Below are 21,886 nucleotides of genomic sequence, written 5' to 3'. Positions count from 1 at the left end.
AGCAGGGCTCCAGCCCAGGACAGCCTGGATGGTCTCTGGGTGAGGTCTATCCCACACGGAGCTGGGAGCTGGGAACGGAGTGGAGCTGAGCCCAGCCTGAGCGACTTGGACCATCCAGACCAGAAGCCGGACGGAGGGGGCCCTAGCGCCCTGATTCAGTGAGCTGCGGCAGTTACCAGACTTCTCAACCCACAAACACCAAAGACTGCTGAGAAGGTTAGTGGGAAAAGCTGCGTGAGTGGAAGGAGTTCGAGGTTCGGCTTCAAGCCCCGGGGGCAGCGGAGGTGGGGCAGCTACAGCTGCTGCTGCTTCCTGCTCCAGGCCCACCTGGTGGGAGGAATTAAGTGGCGGATCAGAGCAGGGGTGCACAGCCTGCCGAAGATCTGAGCCCAGTTCGGGTTGGGGGTCCTTGGGGAAGGAGCAGTGCTGGTGCCGCAGAGCTGGCACCTCCCCCACAAACATGGAACATAGAATTCTGTAGTCTACAAGCAGTCATACCCCACTGAAAAACTCAAAGGTCAAGTTAGTTGGCTGGGATTATGGCCAGGCAGCGAAAACGCACCAAGATTCAGTCTCAGACTCTGCATTCTTTCTTTGCTGACAAAGAAGACCAAAACATACAGACAGAAGAAATTAATAAAGTCAAAGAGCCTACAACAGAAACCTCCAAGAAAAACATGAACTGGTCCCAGGCCATGGAAGAGCTCAAAAAGGATTTGGAAAAGCAAGTTAGAGAAGTAGAGGAAAAATTGGGAAGAGAAATGAGAAGGATGCGAGAAAACCATGAAAAACAAGTCAATGACTTGCTAAAGGAGACCCAAAAAAATACTGAAAAATACACTGAAGAAAACAACACCTTAAAAAACAGATTAACTCAAATGGCAAAAGAGCTCCAAAAAGCCAATGAGGAGAAGAATGCCTTGAAAGGCAGAATTAGCCAAATGGAAAAGGAGGTCCAAAAGACCACTGAAGAAAATACTACTTTAAAAATTAGATTGGAGCAAGTGAAAGCTAGTGACTTTATGAGAAACCAGGATATTATAAAACAGAACCAATGGAATGAAAAAATGGAAGACAATGTGAAATATCTCCTTGGAAAAACCACTGACCTGGAAAATAGATCCAGGAGAGAAAATTTAAAAATTATTGGACTACCTGAAAGCCATGATCAAAAAAAGAGCCTAGATATCATCTTTCAAGAAATTATCAAGGAGAACTGCCCTGATATTCTAGAGCCACAGGGCAAAATAGAAACTGAAAGAATCCATCGATCGCCTCCTCAAATAGATCCCAAAAAGAAATCTCCTAGGAATATTGTCGCCAAATTCCAGAGCTCCCAGATCAAGGAGAAAATATTGCAAGCAGCCAGAAAGAAACAATTTGAGTATTGTGGAAACCCAATCAGAATAACCCAGGATCTGGCAGCTTCTACATTAAGAGATCGAAGGGCTTGGAATGCGATATTCTGGAGGTCAATGGAGCTAGGATTAAAACCTAGAATCACCTACCCAGCAAAACTGAGTATCATGCTCCAAGGCAAAATATGGATTTTCAATAAAATAGAGGACTTTCAAGATTCCTCAGTGAAAAGACCAGAACTGAATAGAAAATTTGACTTTCAAACATAAGAATCAAGAGAAGCATGAAAAGGTAATCAAGAAACAGAAATTGCAAGGGACTTACTAAAGTTGAACTGTTTTGTTTACATTCCTACATGGAAAGAGGACATGGATGATTCATGAGACCTCAGTATTAGGGTAGCTGAAGGGAATATGCATATATATATATATATATGTTTATGTATATATATATATATATATATATATAAGTGAATGTGTATGTATGTATATATCTATGTGTATATATATGTGTGACACAGGGTGAGTTGAAGATGAAGGGAAGATATCTAAAAGAAATAAAATGAAATTAAGGGATGAGAGAGCATCATACTGAGAGAGGGAGATAGGGAGAGATAGAATGGGGTGGATTATCTCACATAAAGGTGGCAAGAGGAAGCAGTTCTGTGGGACGAGGGGAGAGGGCAGGTGAGGGGGGAATGAGTGAACCTTGAGCTCATCAGATTTGGCCTGAGGAGGGAATACCATACATACTCAGTTGTGTATCTTACCCCACAGGAAAGAAGAGGGAGGAAGAAAAAAAAATAAAAGGGGGGAGATGATGGAGGGGAAGGCAGATGGGGGTGAAGGTAATCAAAAACAAACACTTTGGAAAGGGGACAGGGTCAAGGGAGAAAATTCAATAAAGCGGGATGGGTTGGGAAGGAGCAAAATGTAGTTAGTCTTTCACAACATGAGTATTATGGAAGGGTTATACATAATGATACACATGTGGCCTAGGTTGAATTGCTCGACTTCTTAGGGAGGGTGGGTGGGAAGGGAAGAGGGGAGAGAATTTGGAACTCAAAGTTTTAAAATCAGATGTTCAAAAACAAACAAAAAAAAGTTTTTGCATGCAATTAAAAAATAAGATACACAGGCAATGGGGCGTAGAAATTTATCTTGCCCTACAAGAAAGGAAGGGAAAAGGAGATGAGAGGGGAGGGGGGTGATAGAGAGGAGGGCTGACTGGGGAACAGGGCAACCAGAATATACGCCATCTTGGAGTGCGGGGGGGAGGGTAGAAATGGGGAGAAAATTTGTAATTCAAACTATTGTGAAAATCAATGCTGAAAACTAAATATGTCAAATAAATAAATTTAAATTAAAAAAAAAACAAAAAAAAAAGAAAAAGAAAAAAATAGAAGAAAATGTAAAACATCTCATTGAAAAACTGACTTGGAAAATAGAGACATAATTTTAAAATTATTGGACTACCTGAAAGCCCTGCTCAAAAAAAGAGCCTAGACATTATTTTTCAAGAAATTATCAAGGAAAACTTCCCTGATATTCTAGAATCAGAAGGTAAAACAGAAATTGAAAGAATCAACCAATCACTTCCTGAAAGAGACATAGCCAAATTCCAGAGCTCCCAGGTCAAGGAGAAAATATTACAAGCAGCCAGAAAGAAAAAATTCAAACATCAAAAAGCCATAGTCAGGATAAAACAAGATTTAGCAGCTTCTACATTAAAGGATCAGAAGGCTTGGAATATGATATTCTGGAGGACAAAGAAGCTAGGATTATTAGCAAGAATCATCAAACCAGCAAAACTGAATAAAATCCTTCAGGGGGGAAAATCGATATTCAATGAAATGGAGAACTTTCAAGCATTCTTGATGAAAAGACTAGAGCTGAACAGAAAATGTGACTTTCAAATTCAAGTCTCAAGAGAAGCATAAAAAGGTAAACAGGAAAGAGAAATCAAAGGGGAGTCAATAAGATTAAACTATTAATATTTCACCATGGGAAGATGATACTTGATAACTCCTAAAAACTTTCTCATTATTAGGCCAGTAAGAAGGAGTCTACATTTACAGTGGGCATGGATGTGCGTTGAATATGAGATGATTATCTAAAAATATAAAGAGGTGAGAAAGAAGAATGCACTAGGAAAAGGGGGAAGGGAGAGGTAGAATATGATAAATTATCTTACCTAAAAGAGACACAAAAGAGCTTTTGCAGTGGAGGGGAAGAAGGGGGAATTGGGGGAGGGAGGAGAAGAGTACATGAACCTTACTCTCATTGGAATTGGCTCATACACACAGACTTATTTGGGTAGAGAAATCTATCTTATCCTGTAGGAAAGTAGGAGGGGAAGAGGAAAATAAGGGGAGGGGGGACACATAGAAGGGAGGGTCAATTGGGGGAGGTAGTAGTCAGAAACAAAACACTTTTGAGGATGGACAGGGTGAAAGGAAAGAGAGAGTAAGATCAATTAGGGGGAAATAAGACAGAGGGAAATCCATAGTAAACATAACTGTGAAAAAAAATTTACAGCAAGTTTCTCAGATAATTTCTTAAATATATAGGGAACTGAGTCAAATTTATAAAAATAAGAGCCATTCCCCAAATGATAAACTGTCAAAGGATATAAACAGGCAGCTTTCAGTGAAAGTAACCAAAGCTATCTGTAGTCATATGAAAAAAAATGCTCTAAATCACCACTGATTAGAGAGATGCAAATTAAAACAACTCTGAGGTACTACCCCACACCTATCAGATTGGCTAATGTGACAGAAAAGGAAAATGACAAATGCTGGAAGGGATGTGGAAAAATTGAAGTACTACTGTTGGTGAAGTTGTGAACTGATCTGACCACTCTGTAGAGCAAGTTGGAATTCTGCCCAAAGGGCATATATGCTTTGACCTAGTTATACCACCACTAGGTCTATTTCCCAAAAAGATAAAAAACAAAAAGGAAAAGGACCTGTATGTACAAAATATATTTACAGCAGCTCTTTTAATGGTGGCAAGAAACTAGCAGTTAAGGGGATGCTCATCACTTGGAAATGGCTGAAGAAGTTGTGGTATAAGTGATGGAATACTGTTGTGTTATAAGAAATGAAGAGCAAGATGCTCTCAGAAAAACCTGTAAAGACTTACAAGAACCGACGCAACGTGAAATAAGCAGAATGTACAATATTCCAAAGGACTATCTTAATGAAAAATGCTACCCACATCCAGAGGAAAAAAATGATGAGGTCTAAATGCAGACTGAAGCAAACTTTTTAAAATTTTCTTTATTTTTCTTGGGTTTTTTTTTTGGTTTGTGTTTTCTTTCACAACATGACTAACATGGAAATATGTTTTGCATGATTACACATGTATAACCTATATCAAATTGCTTGCCTTCACAATGAAGGGGGAGGGAGAGAATTTGGAACTTAAAATTTAAAAATAAATGTTAACAAATGTTAAAAAATGTCTTTACATGTAATTGTGGAAAAAATGAAATAGTAAATTTTTAAAAAGAAAGAAACAGGAGTCAGGAAACCAGGAATCTAGTCTGGTACCTTCTACTCATCAGTTATGTGACAATGAACAAATTACATAACCCTGGTTCTACACCTCAGTTTTCTCAGCTTGCAAAATGAGGAAGCTAGGGTTGGATCATCTCATCTCTAAGGTCTCTTCCAAATCTAAAAGTCTATAACTGACATTTAAAACTAGAAAATCAAGGTAATCATACTGACGGAATTTACTACAAAAATAAAGTCACCCAGTACAAGTCATTTATGCATGCATATTAAACAAACACATACTTCAGGTACAAACTCTTAGGTCTTATTATACAATAATCTGACAAATTCTGAAGCAGAATGTTTACTCTAATGTGACTTTCAAAAGGATAACTTCTAATTATAACTAAGTAGTTTTGCTATCAATATTATTTTAGTAATAACTATTTAACTAACACATCAAAGCGTAACTTTCCAATTTAATAATTCTAAGAAAGAATTCCAAAGTAGAAAGCAATACTACTTATTTATAACAAATCATGTAAGAAAAAAAGGAATTAAATCTGTGGGTAAATAAGCCACTTCATTTGCTGTTAAATATATAGAAGCCTGTTATCTGTCAACAGGATTAAATACAAAAGGCAGTGTGATATGGTGATAGAAAGCCAGCCTCAGAACCAGGATGGCCTGGGTTCCAGTCTGGCTTTTACTACATCCTGGCCGTGTGACCCTAGGCAAGTCACTTAACCTTTTATTGCTTTAGATGACTCAATCAAACTATTAATTACAGAGAAATTAATGATCTGCATGGCCAGGAGTTTCATCATCCATTCCAGGAGTTCCTCACACCAATAAAATCACAGATCCAGTCCCTATCTCTAGTAAAAATTGCTAACCAAAATAAATTAAATAAATCACATCGGTTATTTCAAAAAACTAGAATGCAAACTAACTTATAGTTGTCATGAAGATTCTCACTTTTACTAATCCAATTCATAGCCATATCATTGTCATCCCTTCAAACCCTGTCTAGGATAGGATCTCCTCAGACTCTGCTAAAGACTCTGTCCTCTTTTTTTTAAAAAAAATTTATTTATTTAGTTTTCAGCACTGATTTTCACAAGAGTCTGAATTACAAATTTTCTCCCAATTTCTACCCTTCCGCCCACTCCAAGATGTCATATATTCTGGTTACACCATTCCCCAGTCAGCCCTCCCTTCTGTTGCCCCACTCCCCTCCCATCCCCTTCTTCCTTACTTTCTTGTAGGGCAAGATAAATTTCTATGCCCCAATGCCTGTGTATCTTATTTCCTAGTTGCATGCAAAAAAAATTTTTTTTGAACACCTGCTTTTAAAACTTTGAGTTCCAAATTCTTTCCCCTCTTCCCTCCCCACCCACCCTCCCTAAGAAGGCAAACAATTCAACATAGGCCATATGCGTATCATTATGTAAAACCCTTCCACAATATTCATGTTGTGAAAGACTTAACTATATTTTCCTCCTTCCTAACCTATCCCCCTTTATTGAATTTTCTCCCTTGACCCTGTCCCTTTTCAAAAGTGTTTGTTTTTGATTACCTCCTCCCCCTATCTGCCCTCCCTTTTATCGTCCCCCCCTTTTTATCTTCTTCCTCCTTCTTTCCTGTGGGGTAAGATACCCAATTGAGAGTGTATGGTATTCCCTCCTCAGATCAAATCTGATGAGAGCAAGATTCATTCATTCCCCCTCACCTGCTCCCTCTTCCCTTCCTACAGAACTGCTTTTTCTTGCCACTTTTATGCGAGATAATTTACCCCATTCTATCTCTCCATTTTTCCCTCTTTCAATATATTCCTCTCTCATCCCTTAATTTGATTTTATTTTTTTAGATATCATCCCTTCATATTCACCTCACCCTGTGCCCTCTGTCTATATACATATGCATATATGTGTATATATATATGTATATATACACAAACATATACATGTATACATATACACATATGTATATTTCCTTCAGCTACCCTAATACTGAGGTCTCATGAATTCATACACATCATCTTTCCATGTAGGAATGTAAACAAAACAGTTCAACTTTAGTAAGTCCCTTGTGATTTCTCTTCCTTGTTTACCTTTTCATGCTTCTCTTGATTCTTGTGTTTGAAAATCAAATTTTCTATTCAGCTCTGGTCTTTTCACTGAGAAAGCTTGAAAGTCCTCTATTTTATTGAAAATCCATATTTTGCCTTGGAGCATGATACTCAGTTTTGCTGGGTAGGTGATTCTTGGTTTTAATCCTAGCTCCACTGACCTCCGGAATATCGTATCCCAAGCCCTTCGGTCCCTTAATGTAGAAGCTGCTAGAGCTTGTGTTATTCTGATTGTGTTTCCTCTGGCTGCTTGCAGTATTTTCTCCTTGACCTGGGAGCTCTAGAATTTGGCGACAACATTCCTAGGAGTTTTCTTTTTGGGATCTTTTTCAGGAGGCCATCTGTGGATTCGTTCAATTTCTATTTTACCCTCTGGCTCTAGAATATCAGGGCAGTTCTCCTTGATAATTTCTTGAAAGATGAGATCTAGGCTCTTTTTTTGATCATGGCTTTCAGGTAGTCCAATAATTTTTAAATTCTCTCTCCTGGATCCATTTTCCAGGTCAGTGGTTTTTCCAAGGAGATATTTCACATTGTCTTCTACTTTCTCATCCCTTTGGTTCTGTTTTATAATATCTTGATTTCTCTTAAAGTCACTAGCTGCCACTTGTTCCAATCTAGTTTTTAAGGTAGTATTTTCTTCAGTGGTCTTTTGGACCTCCTTTTCCATTTGGCTAATTCTGCCTTTCAAGGCATTCTTCTCCTTATTGGCTTTTTGGAGCTCTTTTGCCATGAGTTAGTCTATTTTTTAAGGTGTTGTTTTCTTCAGTATTTTGGGGGGGTCTACTTTAGCAAGTCATTGACTTGTTTTTCATGGTTTTCTTGGGTCACTCTCATTTCTCTTCCCAATTTTTCCTCTACTTCTCTAACTTGCTTTTCCAAATCCTTTTTGAGCTATTCCATGGCCTGAGACCAGTTCATGTCTTTCTTGGAGGCTTTTGATGTAGGCTCTTTGACTTTGTTGACTTCTTCTGGCTGTATGTTTTGGTCTTCTTTGTCACCAAAGAAAGATTCCAAAGTCTGAGACTGAATCTGAGTCCATTTTTGCTGCCTGGCCACGCTCCCAGCTAACTTATTTGACCCTTGAGTTTTTCGTCAGGGTATGACTGCTCGTAGAGTAGAGAGTACTTTGTTCCAAGCTTGAGGGGATGAGCTTTTGTTTTCAGAGCTATTTCTATGCAGCCAGCTCTGCCACACCAGCACTCCTCTTCCCCCAAGAACTCCCAACCTGGACCTGACTCAGATCTTAAGCAGGCTCTGCACTCCCACTCTGTTCCACCACTTAATTCCTCCCACCAGGTAGGCCTGGGGCCAGAAGTAACTGCAGTTGTAGTTCTGTAGCTGCACCACCACCACAACCACAACCACCACCACCACCTCCACCCCCTGCTGCCCCTGGGGCGGTGGCTGAACTCGAACTCCTATCACTCTGTCCCCAGCAGCTTTTCCCACTAACCTTCTCTGTTGTCTTTGGTGTTTGTGGATTGAGAAGTCTAGTAATCGCCACAGCTCACTGATTCAGGGTGCTAGGGCCTGTTCTGCCTGGCTCCCAGTCTGGTTGGTCCATGCTGCCCACGCTGGGCTCTGCTCCACTCTGCTCCCTGCGCAACAGACCTTACCCAGTGACCATCCAGGCTGTCCTGGGTGGGAGCCCTGCTTCCCTCTGCTATTTTGTGGGTTCTGCAGTTCTAGAATGTGTTCAGAGCCATTTTTTTATAGATTTTTGAAGGGATCTGGGGGGGAGCTCACACAAGTCCCTGTTTTCCAGCCACTATCTTGGCTCTGCCCCGCTAAGACTCTGTCATCTTAAGGAGCTGTCATCCTTATCCCCACTTAACTGACCCAGGCTTCAATTTCCTCACACATCAATCAATCAATAAACGTTTATTAAAGCTTACCTACTACATGTCAGGCATTGTGCTAAGCACTGGAGATACGAAAGGAGAAAAAAGACCAGTTCCTGCCCTCAAGGATCGTACAAGTTAATGGGGGAGACAAAATGCAAAGAAACATATACAAAGCAAGTTACTTTATACCATTAAACAGGAAATACAAGAGGGAAGGCACTAGAATTAAGAGGGATTGGGGAAGGTTTCCTACAGAAGATGGTATCAAAAATTTGCAACAAGTAATCTATCAAATAATCCACAGGCAGATAATAAGATTGGCTGTGTTTTCTTAGTCTATGTATTGGATTTTGTGTTAGAATGTGAAAATTCTAAGTTACACCACATTATTCAAACAAACCTTTCCTCTAATCCTACCAATTAACTTAAATGTTAAGGGATTTTCTAACCAGTTCTCTAGGAACATCAGATCATTCACTGTATCTGAGTAAATTATTGATCAGGGATGAACAGATACCTAAAAAAAAGTTTGCCAAATGTTTCTTATAAAATAAGATAAGCTATATAAAACAAGGTAGTTTTTAAAAGCTAGGTAGAAACATTGCCTTCTATAAAATTTTCATAACTGACATCAATTAAGAAACATTATTCAGACCAGAGTCCTTAACTGGTTGAAATCTTTTATTTCCATACTTTATGTTTAAGGTGAGAAAAGAACAAAAAGGCATTAACAAAGAGAGTGTTTAAGTTAGAAGGCCAATGAATTGTCATATTGCTGAAAGTATTATCTAAATATTCATTAAGTTACTCAACAAGCATTTTTAAAAATAAAAATTACTAAGGGCTAAGTTTGCCACCAAGGCAAATAACCCTAACAAATTTCACTTCACCTATGTAGTCCTCAGGTTTAGTTCCATGTCAGCAAAACCAAAATCCTATTTTTGACCTTTGTGTTTAATGAAAGAAAGGTGCTCTCCCTGTTAAATTGATACACTAGAAGCCAAAAGCCACAATTCCTGCTCCTTTCCTAGGCTCCTTTTCCTTACTTCCCACTTCCCACTAACCTGTTCCCATAGCTCATTTTTAGGTGATCAAGCTCAGATTCACCCAGTACAGGGCTAGTCTACAGGATCCCCAGGAGGTTAATTTGCTTGAGGGGAAAATCTAGTCTACTTGGAGGCAGCTAGGTAGCATGCTGTTCCTAAAGTCAAAAAGACAGGAACTCAAATCTAGCCTCAGACACTTACTATGTGACCCTATGCAACCTTGAACAAGTCATTTAACTTCTGTCTGCTTGGGTTTACTCATCTGTCAAGAGATCATAATACCATCTACCTCCCAGGGTTGTTGTGAGGATCAAATGAGATCCCTCTGAAGTGCTTGGCAAAGTGCCTGGCACATAGTAGGCACTCGATAAATACTTGTTCCCATTCCCTTCTACTTGAGGGCAGATAAAAGAGACCTGAAACTTCTACTGGGCATAAATGCATCAGCCTCTCAATAACAAGCTTTCCAGACAGAATATGAACCTGAGACTAGGCCAGATTCTCTAGAGTTGGCCCAGAACAAACCAACCCCAAGTCACACTTTAGCAGAGTTCTTTGCTCATCAAACTCTTTTCTGAGTATTCATACCAGATCACCCAGTACTTTGTAAAACAATGAAGAAATTAAAACTTAAAATCTTTCAACAAATGCTTTTCCAGTTAGATGCTGTTCTAGACACATCTACTTGTTCCAGTGTTGTCCTTAAAAATATCCGACACGATAATTTTGTTTGTGGGATAAACACTTGAAAGGAAAACTATGATTTGTACCATCAGTTGACCAAACTAGAGATTTCTAACAAGTTCTGGCAAGACAACTTAACAGCTCTAAATAATAAACAATACCTTTGGGAAATTAAAACCTAATACCGTACGATCATTCTGAAGAGTGATTTTATACATAAAAATCCCCTAAAAAGAAAGTCGAGTCAGCAAGCATTTATTAAGTACCTACTATGCACTAGGAATACAAAAAGAGGCAGTAATGCTACCTCAAGGAGTTCACCCTCTAAATGGGTGAGACTATGAAAATAACAACTTACAAATATATATTGAGGATAAATTGGAAATAATGGTCAAGGGAAGACACTCACATGCAGGAGGAGCCAGAAAGATTTCTTGTAGAAAGTGCGATTATAGCGGAGATTAGAAGGAAGTCAGAGAAGCAGGAGAGAGAGATGAAGGAGCACCATAATAAAGACAAAGCTAAAACTGAAAAAAAAAAAAAAAAAAAAAACCCTACACTTGCTAAGAACCATCCCTCCTTTTCCCCCACCCCAACTTCCCTGGTCTCCTCCCTCTCCTGTTCATCCCACATTACACTTCATCTCAGGACTCCATGCCTTCTCCCTGGCTGTGCCCCATGACTGGAGTACCCCCCCCTTCAGTCTTATTTCTCTGGCCTCCATCAAGACTCAGCTTAAATTCCACCTTCTTAAGGAGGCCTTCCTTGTTTCCTTCTATACTCTAAGTACCTTCCACTTATACTGAATCTGTTTTGTGTGTACAATTTTTTGCATATTGTCTTCTCTAGTAGAATATGAGCTCTTTGAGGGCAAAGACCCTGTTTTTGCTTTTCTTTGTATCCCCAGAATTTATCACATATTGAATGCTTATTAAATGTTTCTTTTTCTTCATGTACCTTCTCCAAAAAAAAAAAAAAAACACACAGGCAAAGGGAAAAAACTGACTCTAAAAGTATGAGGATTACTTTTTAAAATAGCAGAATAATTATAACAGCTTCCTTTGCCAATGTCCCAGACAAGCACCTCATCAAACTCAGGATGTTACAGAGAGAATTTTTGCATTGGGTTTGAGGTTGCACCTCTAAGATCCCATTCAAAGATTCCAGTATTCGGCTGGAAAAAAAGAGCAGGTTGGCAAGCTGTTAGGAAGATGGATAAAACCTTATAGATAATTTTCAACTGGAATGACTCTTTTATTTTGTTCTTAGTAGTTTGCTTTTTTAGTACATGCACTAGAAAAATTATTTCTTGGAATCTGAAATAACCCAAGAAGTAAGTCTCTGGGAAAGATCACATTTAGATCCAACGTACCTGACAAATTTGGGAAAGAACAGACAGAGTAGGAGCCTACCAATGGTCCAAGTTCTGAAATGACTCAAGAACAACAAAAGGTCCAAGTTCATTCTAACACTAAACATAGAAGCTATCCCCTTTAAAGAATCACTAATGCTTTGTTTTACATAGAATCACATTCACAGAGCCACCAACTTAATTCAAGCCCCCATCACCTCTCACCTGGACTACTGTAATAACTCCCTAATTGGTCTCTCCCCTCTCCAATCCATACTCCACATGCTTCCAAAGTTATTCCTTATAATTCAAGTACAAGTCTAAGTACTATGTCACTTTACTGCTTTCCATAGGATTCTATTAGGTCCTAACCTACCTTTCCCATCCTTATTTCACATTATTCCCACCTCTGGCATCTGTGCATCTCCTCCAAGCATTAGCCATCCTCCCATATCGCAAATGTTCTTCCCCTACCCTTGCATCTAAGAATATTTATCTTCTTCTCAGACTAAGTCAGAAATCCTCTGATCCTTCCAGCCATAATTATTCTCTCTTATTACAATTTTTCTTGTACTTACTTGTGTACATGTCCTATAAGCTCCTTAAGGGCTGGAGCTCCTTTTTTTGTTTTTATATAATGAACAGCAAGCATAGAACCTTCACATAGGTGCTTAAAGGTTTAAGTTTAATTGAAATGAATTTTTGAGATGGAAGCAAATTTAGAGATTATACAGTCCAACCTCTTTACATATTAGGAAACAGGCCCAAAGAAATTAGGTAACTTACCCTAGATCACATGAAAATTTACAAGTGAAAGACCAAGGCCTGGAACCCAAGTCAGCTTACTTCTGATCCAAAGCTTTATTACACCACACTTTTAAGATATAGAGTAATAGATACTGGTGATTTCTTCATCATGAGTATTCCCTTTCATAGTATTCTTTATAAAATCTCTCACAAATGACTCAAATTGCCTTATATTTTTTCTAGACTGCTTCCCTTTTAAAACTTCTCAATGTCCCATCCCAGACCTACCAACCCCTTCCACTGTGCTCTCTGGAATGCCTGCTCCATAGAGAACAAAATCGCTTCTGTCTTAAACCATTTCCATTTTCACTCCTTCCATCACTGACACTTGCTTCCCTCCTGATGACAGGGTATCCCTGGCCATTCTTTCAAACACCAGTAGCATATGATAATAACGACAACAACAATACCAGCTATCATTCATACAGTGTTTTATGGTTTGTAAAGTCCCTTACAAATTATCTCATTTTATCCTCACGACAACATTGGGAGGTAGGTGCTATTACTGTCTCATCTTATAAATAAAGTGACTGAGACAAACAGAGTTGAAGTGAATTGTCCTGGGTTGCACTGCCAGTAAGTATCTGAGGCTGAATTTTAACTTGGGTCTCGCAGACTCCATGTCTAGTGCTCTATTCACTCTACCACCCAGAACTACTGGAACTACTCAAAATCTACTCACTGGTTGAGATACGGTAAGTCAGAATATGACACTATTCCCTGGGGCCACATCCAGACTCTCCCTTTACCGTCACGAAGAAACCTCCTCCTCTGAGGTTCACTCAATTCATATTTATCTCCCAATCAAGAATCTATTAGCTGTCATATACTGACACCCCAGCATAGTCTCCTTTTCTCATTTAGCAAAGCTCATAGTCTTTCTCTCCTCCCCAATTCTCACCTTCATAACAGAATTCAACATACATACTGCCACTCCTATCTAACACTCTATCTTTTCTCAATTTATGTATCTACCATGAGCTACTCCTCCACTCTACCTCAGCTACATGTGCCCTTGAAAACCCACAAATGCATCACTTCATTGCTCAAGAACTCTGAAATTTCTTTTTCTGATTATTATCTTTTATCATTGTGTCTCTGTCTTTGCCCTATGATTCCTCACCCCAATCTTCAATCTTTCTATCCCCTCAGTTCTTTCCCAGACCATCACCCCTACATTGGCTACATTCTCCTCCTTTTCCTATCTTGACCCTCTGTAACCCAGTTCCACTCTGCACTGCACATTCAAGCTCCTAGGCCCCTTATCTTATCACCAATCATGTCTTGCCAAGGTCCAAATTTGGATTATTCCCACCATCTGATGTCTTTGTTCCTACTCACTCCTAAACAAAGCTGGAAGACATTGCAAAACCATGCTGACTCAGTCCAATACAAATTTACATTCCAAAATCTCAACCGGGCCTCCATTGCTATTAAGTCAATTCTTTTATACTTCCCTAATCAATTCATTATGACACTCACCACAGTGGCTTTTCTAAACTTTTTCAACCCTCCTCAAATCTTCCGTGGCTCTACCTTCTCTCTCCCTTTTACTTGAAAACCTAGCCTCTTATTTCACTTTTTTAAAAAACGGCCATTCAACAGAGCTCCCTCTTTTCCGCTCCCTAACTCATCTCACACTCAGGTCTTCCCTCACTATCTCCTTCACCCTTGTCTCACGTCTTACATGAAGAGGCGACCCTTCTCTTTGCCAAGGCCAACTCCTATAAATGCACAGGGGATCCCATTTCATCCTGTCTCCTCCAGCAGATTTCCTCTTCTATCATCCCCACTCTCTCACTAATCTTGAATCTCTCCCTGTCCTCATCCTGCTTTCCTCCTGCCTACAAACAGGTCTGTCTCTCTCATCCATTAGAACAACCTGTCTATCCTGGCTAGCTATCAATCTATATCTCCTCTCCCTTCTCATTACTAAACTCCTTGAGGTGAGCATCTACCATCAACGCAGCCAGTCCTCCCTTCTCTCTTCTAAATCCTCTGCAGAATGCCTTTCAAGATCATCATTCAACAGAAATTACTTTCTCAAAAGTTACCAACTAACTGCTAAACCAAATGGCTTTTTCTCGATTCTTATCCTTCTTGACCTCTTTGCAGCCTCTGACGCTGTCAATCAGCTCTTTCCACCTGAGAGTCTATTCTCTCTGGGCTTCATGACATTGCTCTCTCCTGGTTCTGTGGAACCTGTGATGATGATCTAGGTCACCAGGTGTCCCCCAAGCTCTGCTCTAGGCCCTCTTTTCTACTCCCTCTATGCCATCTTGCTTGGTGATCCCATCAGCACCTACAGATTAAATTATCATCATTAAAGATTTATTTAGAACATTAGGATCCAGTCCAAACATCTACCCTAACTTCCAGTCTTACATTCCTAACTGCCTATTGGATATCTAGAACTGGATATCTACTAAAAGACATTTTAAACTCAGTATGTTCAAAACAGATCTCCCCCTAGACTATCGCAATAGTCTTCTGTTTGGTGTCCTCACCTCAAGTTTGTCCCCACCCCAGTCCATCCTCCACTCAGCTGTCAAAGTGATCTTCTGGAAGCATAGGTCTGACCATTTATTTCAAACTCCATCTTCACTCCAAAGGCTCCCTATAATTAAGTTAGGGGGTACAGTGGATAAAGTACTAGGACTGAATTCAGGAAGACATGAGTTCAAATACGGCCTCAGAAACTTACTAGCCGGGTAACTCTCGTCCAAGTCACTTAAACACTGTCTACCTCAGTTTCCTCAACTGTAAAATGGAGATAATAGCACCTACCTCACAGGACTGTTGTGAAGATCAAAGGAGATATTTGTAAAGCACTTAGCCACGTAGAAGTTGCTAATAAATGCCTATTCCCTTCTGTTTCCTTCCACAGGACCAAACATAAAATTCTTCTTACCTTTTTGCCCAGTCTTTTTATACTTTACTGCCCTCCCCATGTTGCACAGGCCAATAACACTGGCTGTTCCCTCTACACTGTATCTCCTGACTCCATGCATTTGTACTAGCTGTACTGCATGTCTAGAATGCTCTCCTCCTAGTGGCTTCCCTGGATTCCTTCAAGTCTCAACTAAGAAGACCACCTTCTGTAATAAGTCTTTTGGGGGGGGGGGATGCTCCAGTCTCCTTCTGAGTTTACCTCCAAATTACCTGTATGTATCTTGTATGTACACTGTTGTTTTCATGCTGTCTTCCACATTGGAATGTGAGCACTTTGAGGGCAGAGACTATTTTTTTCTTCCTTTGTATCTTCAGTGTTTAGCACAGTGCTTGCCACATAGCAAATGCTTAATAAATGCATGCTGCAGACTTTAACATTATTAATAACCAAATTAATAATTAACTTTTTATGAAAAAAACACTTGACTAAGTTTAATGCAAAATAACTCTGTCTTTTTCATGACTTTCAAGTAAAAACTCCAGGATCGATTTGGGATAAAATTAAGGTTCTTAAAACTGTTTAGTCATTTTAGCAGTAACTATTAAGATTACATCTCATTATAATATGCCGTTACCAAGAAAACACCATCTCTGTTTAATACAAAATTTTTCTAAGAGCTAGTCCATTTATTTCACATAATATTCTAGAAAGCAAAATTTCATCACAACAAAATTATATGGACAATTTCCTAAAGGTAACTGGCAGTATCAGATCTCAATACTGTTCCCAGAAATTCATGAGGGACTGAGCAGAACATAGGTAAAATATGGGAAATGTATCACCACTAATTGAAAAACATCTCAAAGCAGATGTTCTACTAATGGTGACTCAGTACCATCACCCTGAAGAAGGCGGGGTGGTGTAGTGGGGGAAAAAGTACTGGACTGGTGCTGCCACTTAACTGCTGGCTGACTCTGGCCAAGTACTTCCTCTCCCCAACACTCACTTCCTCATCTGTTAAACATGCCAAGTTCCTTTCACTTCCAATGTTTTATGATGCTCATCTTCATATGTGACTGAACCTCAACACGGTAATTATTACACTATGAATGGTTTCCATAAACACTACCAAAGACTTATGAATAATTCTACAAACTTTTTTTAAAGCACTTGGTTTTAAAGATAAACCTTGTTCTACTTTTTCCAAAGTTTTCAATCTTCCAAAATTTCTAGGGTCAACTAGGATTCTAAAATGTTTTTTCTTATTTTAAAAGACCACCATGAATTTAACCAAGTGAATTCAATAAACACTGATTAGTCACCTTAGTTCAAAGAACTGGACCATGTACCATTAATTAGTGATCACATAGAACACAAAGATGCTGACCTCGAGAATAAAAAACCTCTATCGTCTCAATAGTCACAAAGAAAACTGTCCTATATTTACTGTGATCTATCTTATGTGTAGAATTAGTCATCATAATCTGAGATTTCCAAATATGTATAGATAAAATCAACTAGCAATAATCCATCATGATGGGAAAAAAATGGTGAGAGGTTAAGATTGTATATATAAAACATATAATTCAGAATCATTTATACTGAACTTTAGAAAATAATCATATATACATGATCGTTTATTCATATATTAATTCAACATTTATTAAGTGCACAGTATGAGTCAGACACTGTGAAAGACTCTGGGGTATATCAGAATAAAATCAAAACAATTCTTGCCCTCAAGGAGCTTATATTCTAGTGGAGGGCAGAGGAAGAACATAATGTTTAGCAATTAAACACTGATTTAAAGTTTGCAAGTGTTTTACAAATATTAACACATTTTATCCTCACAATAACTCTGGGAGGTAGGCATTATTATTTTCCCCAATCTGGAGATGAAGAAACAGAATGAGAAAAGTTAAATGCCTTGCTCAGGGTCATACAGCTAATAAGTGTCTAATGTCATATTTGAACTCAGCTCTTCCTTATTTCAGGTCCAGTGACCTATCTAGTGAGCCACAGGGAAAAGATACAAAGTAATATTGGGGGGGTGGGGGGGGGGTGAAATAGCAACCAAAGTAATCTGTAGAGGCCTCTGGCAGGAAGGAATGCTCCGAAGGAAGCTTGGAATTCTATGAGTTACAGTAAAGAAGGAACTGTATTCTAGAGATGGGGAAGCACCTGTGCCAAGGAAAAGAAATCAGAGATGGAATGTATGGGGAACAGCAAGTAGCCTAGTTTAGCTAGACTATGAAGTGCATTAAGGAGAGGAAAGGGAGGATTGAGACAGATGTTGAAGGGATGTAAGAGCCAAAAAGAGTTTTTATTTCATCTGAGAGGCAAGAAAGAGCTACTGGAGCACCCTGAACAAGGTTGTAACATGGTCACAGTGATGCTTTAGGAATATCTCTGAAAAATGTAGAGGATGAATGGGAAAAGGTAGAGACTGATGGAAGGAAAGTACAGCAGCAGGCTATGGCCATCATCCAGGTGAGAGGCGACAAGAGCTTGAAGTAGGATGGTGATCACACTGGGAAGGAAAGGGAAAGATGTAAGACTCCTTAAGGAGGAAGAGTAGTCAAGACCCGGCAACTCTTGGGGTAAGGGAGCAGGGTAACTCTGAGTTTGGAAACCTAGGTGACTAGAAAAATGGCAGTGCTCTTATTATGGACAACAAAGGGAGGCAGAGGGGAAGGAAAGGTGAGAGGGCACACTTGGACATGCTGAATTTGGGTGCCCGCTGGACATTCTGTTGGGGATTTCTAGAAGCAAGCAGCTGGTGATATGATGTAAGTTCAGGAGAAAGACAAGACCAGAGCAGGCCACATGGGGGAGGGAGGGGTTTGGGAGGGGAGGGCCTGTATGGGCTAACAAAGGGATGTAAGAGACGCCAGGCAGGTGGAAGGAGAATCAGAAGACAGCCCATAGAGGAAAAAGGATCCAAGAGGACAGTTTACCAAGATGGTCAACAGTGTCAAATGCTGCTGAGACATAGGGAACGATGTTGTCTGTGGGAGGGTCACAAGATTTGGGAGTATTCTAATACAGTGTTAACCCTGAAGACAGAGAGAACCTTTTCAAGTGAATGATGAGGTCAGAAGTCAGGTTGTAAGGTCAAAGAGTAGGAGGTGAGAAAATCAGAGGAAACATGTACAGCAGCTTTTTCTGAGAGCTTGACTAAGAAGAGGTTATAAAATGATAACCTGAAAAAATGGTAGGATCAAGGGATGGTTTTAGGTCCAACTTCTCTCCCAAATGTTCCTAATGTCCATCAATTTAGTCTAGGACCCTGCTGCAAATCAAGGTAAGGAGGCCTAGAATTATATCCGATAATCCACAAAGTGGACAGTGGTTACAATAATTTACATTTACAATCAAGGTATCAGTGTCTCCTCTTCCTCCAAAAGCCCCAATCTATGCCATTTTCTATATTAAATAATCCCATGCAGCTCACACCATTATCCATCAAAAATATCATGCTAAATACACGTGTATATATACACATATATGCACCCACACACGTGTATGCATTCTCGTGTGCGCTAGTGTATTGTGTGTGTACATGTGTGTAAGCACAGACACAGCATGTATGTGTGTATGCATTCACACAGAAACCTGAGTGGTTGCCTCAACATGCTCCTCAACTGCCTCCACAAAGAACTGACAGCGGTACTGAAAATTACTACCAGAAAGATAAAAGAAATATACCCCACTTTCAATAAAAACCACAATCTGGACTACAGCCAAGGTTTTTAAATTAACAGAATGTTATTAAAAACAATAAATCACAAAGACACTACAGGCTAAAATGGTAGTCTCTGCATTACAATTCTCAATCACATAAGAGCCACAAAACACTACCAAAAACTGAATCGACGAGAGATAATACAGGATTCTCTGCCCTTTTATTTCAGCCAATAATCAAACATTTTACTTTGCACCTGGATTTTTTCCAGTAACCCTGAATCCTAAATTAACATTTAACCATCCTACATGCCCATCTCTAACTTCTCCAATAATTACAGTGCTTACATGAAATGGTAAACCTCTATCATCTGATACCTTTTTATTTTCATCAAGCTTATATTAAACTCAAGTAGAAGGATGAAATGATTTAATTCCTGAATCGGCGTCCTAGGTACGGGTTCACATTGATTTTACACTCTTTGTTCCATCTCGGGCATAGAGATGAACTCCTGGAGGTTAGAGATACTGTTGCTAGAACGGTTTCTTCTCTCCGTCCAGGGTCTATGTGCATGGGCTTCCGCTCGGAGCTTCTGCTCCTTCAAGGATTTTACTAAGTACACGAACCTTTGCATTATCTTCATTTTCCTTCTGTTAATCTAAAGTAACCTCGAGTGCCTTTATCACGATAGTTAACCTTCTCCAGGAGCTCCCATTCCCTCCCAAACTAGGGCTGCTTACAGAAGGTGTCACGACCACCGAAATGTTTAGGCAGGGCTAGGAAGCGGATTGTTTACAAGGCGCCCTAAAGGGACCGATTTCTTTTCCTAGCAAATAAAACACTGGGAGGGGGAGGGGGTTTGCGGCGGCCGGGTGGTGAGGAGGGAGAAGCACACCTTAAAATTAAAAACTAAAAACATTAAGGAGACCTGAAAAAAAAATAACCCATACAGGCTCCTCTCCCTCCTTCCTCCCCCCTCCACAAAACAAACACCCCACCGGCTACTTTGCATACTTCGTGCAAAATGAGGAAAGCGCTGTCCCCTTCCCAGAAACAAAATGGGACGTTGGATGACAACAATTCGGCGTTTACACGTCGCGCGGATCGCACGGCCCCCCGGGGTGGGAAGGGGTCTGTCCGTCCCTCCGTCTGCGTCTCAATGGAGTTACAAAGGCTTTGTCCGCAGTGGCCCGGGGGGCTCCGCGGGGAAGGGCGAGGGGGCACCTGGAAGGCCGGCCTGGCCACGGGGGGCGGGGAGGACGGGATCTGCCCCCTCCCCCGCGGGGGTGCCCCTGCCTCTCCCGGTCCGCACCTCGCAGGAAGCCGCACATGCGGCTCCGCGTCCCCGCAGATCCGTTACACCGGGGAAGAGGAGGGGGCGGCGGAGCCGGCGGGCACGGCCGGGGCACCGGCAGGGGCAGAGGGCACCGGCGCGGCGGGGGGTGGGGGATGCCGCAGTGGCTCCCCGCCGCGCCGGCTCCGGCTCCGTCTCCGCTCGGGACGCGCGCGGGGAAGGGAGGTCGGGACGCGGGGAGGTCGGTACCTCGTACTGGATGTACTGCTTCCTCCATTCGGGAGTGATGTGCGCGGAGAGGTGCTCGGCGAACTTCATCCTCCTGCCTTTTCCCCCTCACTCCCACTCGGGTCCGGCTGACACAAGCGGTGGCAACGGCGGCTCCGACTCCTCCCCACATGGGCCCCGGCGCGGCGCTGTGCGGTGCGGTGCGGTGCCGGGCTCCTCGGCTCCAGCTCCCGCTCCTGGTCCCGCTCTCGCTCCCGCTCCCGCTCCTGCTCCTCCTCCTCCTCCGCCTGCAGCCGCCGTTACCGCCGCCGCCGCCGCCGCCGCCAAGCTCTCCTCAGAGCCGCCCTCCCGCCATCTTCCTCCTCCTCTTCCACGGCCCCGCCCCGTGCCGCCCGGCAGACGTCATCGCCATGGTAACCGCCTCCTCCGCAACGCGACGAAAGGGGGCGGGCTTGCAAGGAACAGGGATCGCGGGAGGGGCGGGGCTTGGAAGAGGCACCGCCCCCGACCTCTGCCCCCTGTTTCTTATTGGTCTCGCTTCTCTCTCCTAACTGGCTGCCTGGGAAGTAACAAAGTTGTGGTGGTAATTAAAATATTAATTCGGAAGCAACAGCGGTCGGCCTGGGACTTTTTTATTTGCAGAGTTCGGTGAGGCTATTTTTATTAATTAATCTATTAATTAAGTGATTAGACTAATTTTAAAAGACCTTCGGCGGTCTTAGCGATTCAATCCACTGGACGGACACATATCTCCCATGCACGATGCCCGGCCCTGAGCGCTCCCCGAGAGGCCCGGAGCCTGTTCTCCAGAGGCTTACGGTCCGACGGGGAGGGCGGTGGGCAAGATACACGAGTGGTCGTTGTTCAGGCCTTTATCAGTCACGTTCGACTCTTCCTGACCCCATTTGGGGTTTTCTTGGCAGTTTGCCATTTCCTTCTCCGGCTCATTTCGCAGATGAGGAAACTGAGGCAAACAAGGTTATGTGACTTGCCTAGGGTCACACAGCTAGTAAGTGTCTGAGGCCGAATTTGAACTTGGGAAGAAGAATCTTCCTGACCCCG

At 41.4% G+C, this 21,886-nt stretch overlaps 1 protein-coding gene across 1 annotated transcript in view; it reads right to left on the bottom strand.

Annotated features, from left to right (window-relative positions):
• XPR1 (xenotropic and polytropic retrovirus receptor 1) overlaps positions 1-21,204 on the bottom strand; it is a 246,712-nt gene extending 225,508 nt beyond the window's left edge. Inside the window, exon 1 of the mRNA XM_036754279.1 lies at positions 20,846-21,204. Within this exon, the coding sequence (XP_036610174.1) occupies positions 20,846-20,914 (69 nt within the window). The 5' untranslated portion in view covers positions 20,915-21,204. The remainder of the gene's footprint in view (positions 1-20,845) is intronic.
• Positions 21,205-21,886: the final 682 nt, after the last annotated feature.

Source organism: Trichosurus vulpecula, chromosome 4 (assembly GCF_011100635.1).
Source record: "Trichosurus vulpecula isolate mTriVul1 chromosome 4, mTriVul1.pri, whole genome shotgun sequence".
In the NCBI taxonomy this organism is placed as follows: Eukaryota; Metazoa; Chordata; class Mammalia; order Diprotodontia; family Phalangeridae; genus Trichosurus; species Trichosurus vulpecula.
Note: the sequence above shows the minus strand (reverse complement) of the source record. Positions and strands in the feature narration are given on the sequence as shown.